General features: G+C 38.5%; 1 protein-coding gene across 2 annotated transcripts in view; it reads right to left on the bottom strand.

The window, feature by feature from the left end:
* Positions 1–3,068: 3,068 nt before the first annotated feature.
* Positions 3,069–7,101, bottom strand: part of CDC42 (cell division cycle 42) — a 40,007-nt gene continuing 35,974 nt past the window's right edge. Inside the window, exon 6 of one of the 2 annotated variants that reach the window (XM_036914618.2) lies at positions 3,069–4,570. In XM_036914618.2, coding sequence (XP_036770513.1) covers positions 4,481–4,570 — 90 coding nt within the window. In that variant the 3' untranslated portion in view covers positions 3,069–4,480. Of the gene's footprint in view, positions 4,571–5,870; positions 6,056–7,101 lie in introns of those variants that run through there. The other variant, XM_036914620.2, reaches the window with a different exon arrangement.

Genomic DNA, 7,101 nt, shown 5'->3' with positions numbered 1-7,101 from the left:
AAAGTGATGTCCCTCAAAATTTAATTTGAAAAAAATTTTAAGTAGTGTCCAGGCCCTATCTCCAGAGATTGCCTAAAACAGCCCCAGGTACTGTTTTCCGCTTTTTTTAATGAGCTCCCTACAAGACATTCACACAGCGAGAGGTAAGAACCACTGAGGTGTGCAATGATCCCCAAACATAGCTAAGCAAAGTTCTACCTGGGTAACTTCAAAAAAACTAGATTAATTCCCTGGTCCCACCCCAGGGATTGAGAATCTCAGAGTAATTTTTTTTTTAAGTCTCCCATTAATTGGTGATCAACCAGGTACCTGACTTGCATTTAAGACCTCAACTATGACTAAGTACATAATTATTTTATAGAGAGTGGAATTTACCTGCCAAAGGGCACACTGAGTTAGGGCTGTCATTCTCCAATGTCTCCAGCGCCCAGGATGAACAAGTGCTCTGGCAGATCAATGTGTATCTTGCGCATGCACACCCGGACAAGATTTTCACTTTCTCGAGAGCCATTCTAAGTGGGATGAGACCATTAGCCACCTAAGAGGTGGCAGCTATCAAAATTACAAGAAGAAAATTTCAACTAGAAGTCAGTTTATTTTATTCTCTGCCCTATCTTCAGAGACTACTTTTAAGTACTAAAAAAAGCTTTCTGAATTTACTAAGTATGAGTGAATGAATGGCCTAGCATTTGGGTTTGGCTATATGGAATCCTCCAGGCAATGGAAATACAAGAAAGTTTAAATGTGCTTGACCTCACATCCCCTTTGGCTCACCAGACTCACCATTAGAAGTCCACTGTCAAGGTTCCAGAATCAGCAAAAAGGAGCCAACCTGAACACAATCTAAGCCTGGAGGCAAAGCCCAATCGATTTATGAGTGCTTGTTAAAGTAAGCCACTGAGTGTTAAGGTTGTTTGTAATGCAAATTACTACAGACAGCTAATAAAAAGAGGCTTGAAAAAAAAGTAGGGGCACTTTGGGAAAAAAAACTCCAAGTAATATATAAATTTAAAGTATTTAAACATCCCTGGAAAGAAAATAATAATATTGTTGCTTTATATAGTAACTTACCATGCTCTGAAGTTAGGACAACTCGCAGTAAGATTGACAGAAAACACGGAGAACTAAATTAGGAATGTGATTTAAAGCTACTTCCTCACACATAATTCAGAGATACTCTAACTATGAAGAGCTCAGCCCTTCTGGTAAAATGCTGTCCCTTCCCCACACTTCCTGAAGTGTGAGGAATATAAATACACGCACACACACATCCCAAACTGCCAACAGGGGTTGCTGTACCCAGTGGGGACTAAGCTCCAACTCTTCTCAAGAAGCAGGGTCCTTGATCAGAGTATCTCAGCACTCAGTATCCAAATAACTACTACTGACATCAAAATGGGAGGAAAAAACAGTCCAAACCTAACAAAACAAATACCATTATTTCATCCTTCTTAGAACCAAAAAAGTACTACTACATTAAATGCAGTTTACTAAGAGGTAATCTGATTATAACATGAAAATGAGGGAAAATACACCTTAGAATAAAGGAAACATTCCAACTGTACTTCATTCCACAATCGTCCCTTTCCTTTAGAATATACTCCCCTACTGGCCAAAAAAAAAAAAAAAATCCAGCTCTAAGGCTGTTTGTTAACTTTAACAAACTACAGAACCTATTTCTAAAACCTTGAGTAAAACACTGATATTTTAGAAAACGAGTGATGTATTAGTGTTGTTCTGGCCTGAATATTGTAAATGTTGCCACAAACTAAGTTTGCAAAGGACTGTTTTAAATAGACCTTTTCCAACCACTAGATCACACACTATCCAGGCAGTATTATTCACTAAGCCAAGATGACAGTAAAGTTTGTTAAGCCAATTAGAAAATAACACTTAAATAGAAAATGATGTTAGCTTCATCTACTTGCCACTCATGTTCTTCTGATATGTGGAAGTCAAACTGAAAATTTTTAATTAGAAAACAACGTTAACTTCAATCAATCCCTTGTCACCGTTGTTCTTCTAATGTCTGGATAATTCATACATAACCATATGATACGTGCTTTATTTCATTTCATTCTTGACCCCATGTACCCATCCAACGATTGTTTTTAGAGTCTCTCTTATGTGTCAAACCCTGCTCTAGAGCAGGGACATAGCCATCATCAGGATGGACCTATATTCCACTGGACTAAGAACCAGGGAATCACAGTCCCTACTCCCCAGGGTCTCACAGCGCAGTCCAGTTCTCTCTCCCAAGAATGGTCAATAAGGAGTAAGTAAGACACACTGGTTACAACAGTAAGGCCTACATCTGCCTCCTCCTAACTCCTTCCCAACTAATCCAGCTTAGTTCAAGCACAGTATGGAACCAAGCCAAACATGACTCCATATAGAGAACTATCATAATGAGGCTATACCATACCAAACTTAACTGGATTAACAGTTCTTAGCTTCTAAGATTTTCACACAGATCAGAATAATGCCCTTAAGATAAATGAGTCAGTCTTGCCACCTAAAAAAACTATGTTCCATACTCAGATTCACAGCACAGAATCTGAAATCTTATAGAAGCAGTTTGGGTTAACAACCTAGGAGTAGTGGTTCACAAACCTGGCTGCATTTTGGAAATAGGTGGAAAGCTTTAAAACACCCCACTGGCTCAAGCTGCACTCCAGTAAGCAACAAAGTTTGAAAATCACTGAAAACTTGGAGGAAAATTGGCTGCTTTCCAACTAATCAATGGATTAGAAGTGCTGCCATTTCGTTCCAAATACAGGAGCCGCCAGCTTCCTGAACACTTCTTCACTAAGACTGTTATGAACCCATTTGGTATTAAAAAGAAGTTTGCAGGCTACCTGCCAATCTTAGGCAAGGAACAAACCTGAATACACAGAGGGAAAAACATTATCTGAAACTGAATGCCAGGAAAAGAAGTCCATAAACACAATAAAGTTTTAAATCTTATCCCAAAATTTGTTGAAAACTGGTATTATTAAGAGTCAAGTTCCCATTCCTAAATACTTAAAAGTAAGAGGCGTAGGGAAAATAACAACCCCCAGGCTGGCTTGTGAAGGGATTTTTGTTTAATACATCTGAAAAGAATGCATTTACAAAGAATTGAAACATGAGAAAGCACTGGTTCAACCACTAATGAATCTACAAGAATTAGGATTTGGGGAAGATAGAGATTACCTAAACATTTAAAAAAATTGGAAACTGCAACCAAAATGAGCTGATAAAATCCCTACTAACACTTATGAAGAGTCTTCCTAAGACTCTCTCCATGATTTTTATTAAACTAGAGAGCCTCAAGTGGCTGCTCTAGGGTTCCTCATATGCAAAACAGAAATAAGGGGATTCCCCTGACTGGTCCCCATGTTGTTAGGTGTTCTCCCCACCCCCACCCCACCCTCAGCTTCTTAATGAAGCAGGTCTCCATCCTCATAACTTGAAAGAGGATGTGAATCATTCCATAAACATCTGTCTTCTAGCACCACCCCTATTTCCTCTATGTATCGGGTCTTCAGCTGTGTTCTAGGAACACCACATCATACACTATTAAGCTGCACACCTATGCTAAGCATGTAAGACAATGACTGACAGGGAAAAAATTGTTTTTTAATTATGCAGTCAATCCACTTGGTGTATTTCAAAAGATGCAATACTTTTCTTCATTTATCAGTGAAAGAAGTCAGAAATTAACTTAAAAAAAAAGAAAAACCAGCAAATGGCAAACAAATTTCCTTGAAAGTCACAGTCACATATATTGTGCATGCTAGAAAAGAGGAGGGGCAAGACAGGTTCCACCCACTTTCATGAGTTTCATCAAATACTGGACCTACTCAAGGGTGGAGAGAAAAGGCAACTTTCAAAAAGGAGTATGTTATTAAATGAGGCATTTACTATACTCCTTCCTAAGAGCACCAGATGGGGAACATGTTTTCTAAACCAGACCTAGGAAGTGGAATGTGGAATCAATCCGTCCTCCTCCCCTTAAGGGCTGTCCAATGGTTAATGAATTTTAAAAACATGACTAAATAAAAACAAACCCCACACACACTCCCCCCCAACAAAAAAAAAGAAAAAAAAATACTAACAACAACTAGATGTCCCAGTTTACTCTCCAGAGTAGAGTCCAGGAGCAGCTTCAACAACCCAAATTAGTCTGTTACAGAGTCATCACAAGCATGCCTTGCTTTTAAACAAAAAAAAAAAAATTTTTTTTTTCAAATAACAAAACAAAAACTAGTACTGATCACTTTTCTGACAATACACAATTACTCAAAATTAACTAGTACTGAGGGGGGAAGGGAACAATACCTACGGGCCTTATCTCACATGAGTACATGTGGGTAGGTGCAGGGCATTTGTCATTATTGCAAAAACGAATTTTAATTTTTAATCTTTAGTTTGATTTAAACATTGCTTTTAGTATGGTGCTACGACCAGCTGTGCAGAAAGGGCTCTGGAGAGGTGTTCATAGCAGCACACACCTGCGGCTCTTCTTCGGTTCCGGAGGCTCCAGGGCAGCCAGTATTGCTTCGTCAAATACATTCTTTAGGCCTTTCTGAAAAGGGGTAGAAAGAAAAAAATGGGCAGTCTGATTTTCAGTATAATGAAGTTGAAGATCAAATTTAAAACATTCAAATTCCAAGAGGTGGCAAAGAACAAAACATTAAAAACAACCCTGAACCTGAATATAATCGTTTCACTTCACCAAGTTTTGTCCGGGCAGGGCACTGGAAGGGTCCAGCAATTCAGAAGCAGAGGAGCAGATACTCATGAGTGAAACAGTGATTCTTTGAGAAAGCTTTTTGCAGACCAATGTATGTCACAAGCAGCAACAAGCACATATGTTCACTTGCTCATTCAATATGCGTTTTGCATTAAGCTGCTGGAACATTTTACATAAAAACAAGTGAAGCAGCTCTGCATTCAAATGAAACAGCCGGATATGGAGCAAGACCGAGAGGACAGGCACCCTTATTATATGGAAGGGGCAGCAGGCAAAGATGGAGAGAGCGACTATGGTGGCTGCATCAAAGATATTCACTCTGAACTCCCTTTAACCCACCAATTAGAGCCAAAGGGATTCAAGGAAGCAAAAATGTGGGTACCTGAAACATATGTAAAACTAGAGCCAGTCAGTACAACAGGAATAAAGGTTCAGCAGGCATTTATACAAACAGTTGTATATTTTTAATTTCAAAATTTGAAGGTAACCACAATTGTATGTTTCCCTCACAACATTAAAATCAGAAGCAGGAAAATATAAAGATAGCAGCTTTACATCTCAACATTAACAAACCTTAAGTCAACTGTTAAAATGGATGCTATTCTTAAAAGATAATGTAACAAATTATCTCATAAAGCAGTAGCAGATACATCATTACCTTTCCCACCCCAGACTGACAAATACTCCACCACAGCACAGACAGCCAAAGCAATAGCAACACAAAGTTTCACCAAACAAAGGAAAACCGGAAAAGAATCTTCCCTTCCCCATTACACTCTACTAGCAAGTCACCCCTTTTTCCACAAAGTTTGTCATGCAATTACAATTAACAATTGATCATAAGAGTAAAATGGTGTTTTGTGTTATCTTCTCCATCTAGAACCAAGATCTAGAAGTGTTAAAACTCTTCTTATTTTCTCCAAGAGGACATTGTTAATGCCAAACCAAGTTCCCTTTTTGCAATAGTAATCCAAACCAGAAAGCTCTGAGCATCAGGCAACTCAAGCAGCAGAAAGTTAAACAAGTCCAACTCGACTACGGATCACAAAAAATATTCTATAAGATAATGCATTCTTGATCAAAAACTAATACAGATGTTGCTCTAAAGTGGTGAGTAAAAAGACGCAGAGGCTTTCAAACAGGATGGTTTTATTCCTTTGTTTTTAAACGATCTTTCTACAGTAGTGGGAAAGGAAGCAGCAGCAAAGAGGGGAAGGAGAAAACAGTTTAGAATATACAGCACTTCCTTTTGGGTTGAGTTTCCGGAGGCTCGAGGGCAGCTAGGATAGCCTCATCAAACACATTCTTCAGACCTCTCTACAAGACAGAGGGGAGGAGAGAGAATAGCAGCCAGGTTAGAGTATTAGAAAGACTAGCAGATACAAAAGCAGTCCGGATTAAACAAGCTGAATTCACAGAAGCAATGTGCCCTAAGAAAAATAACTACCAGACAGGCTAAATCTTAATTAAGTCCATTATCAGGTGACTGCATGATCAAACAGAAACTTCTTACCTCAAAAAAGGTTAACAAGCAAGGAAGTAATTTTTATGAAAATGCCCTATGTTGACTTCTATAACAATCACACTTTGAAATCTAATATTTCAACATTTTAATCAAAATGCCAAGAAATAAAAATGGCTATGTAAACACAAGACAGATGTATTAGATAAGTAAAGCTGTAAAATTCCCCAGTATTTCTAATGATAAGAATGGCACATGCATTTTGAAACTAAATCTATTACAATTTTAGGCTTCTGTGAATTCAGCCTCTGAATAACTGAAAGACACAAACAGCAAGCTAACAGGCATCCTACATGTTTCTAGATTCAATGACATATCTGGGTGGGATTAATCAGGACTTCAGAGTAACCAGCCTCCCAGAACAAAAAGGTTCAGACATTTAGAAAGAGTGTTAATTATTCAACAGTACCAACTGGGAAAAGTTTAAAGAACAGACTCTAGAAACAGCATACGCTTCAGTTATTCAGTAATGTTATTAGAGCAAGTAACCACCACCCAAGTCTTAGGAAAACAAAGAATGGGGTCCTAGAATGAGTTTTAACAAGCAGTCCAATGCTTCTAAGATGTCTGTATGGGTATCAGAGCATAAAGCATGGAGTGAAAACAAGGAACATTCTCAGATCTACAGGGATTAAGATGCAGAAATACACTTACACCTCAGCCAGAACTCCAACGTACCAGTGTGACTCAGTAGTACTGGTACCTTGGGCCCAGGTCTACAGACTCACTTAAACTCACCTAAAGCCACACGTTTTCCACCCAGAGAAGTTTCACATGTTCTTTAAGTCAGTTTGATACCAAGTAAAAATGTCTCCAAGTCCCAAAACACAGCTCCAATAAC

Source organism: Manis pentadactyla, chromosome 4 (genome assembly GCF_030020395.1).
Source record: "Manis pentadactyla isolate mManPen7 chromosome 4, mManPen7.hap1, whole genome shotgun sequence".
Taxonomy (NCBI): Eukaryota; Metazoa; Chordata; class Mammalia; order Pholidota; family Manidae; genus Manis; species Manis pentadactyla.
The sequence above is the reverse complement of the archived record's forward strand: the minus strand, read 5'-3'. Positions and strand labels throughout refer to the sequence as shown.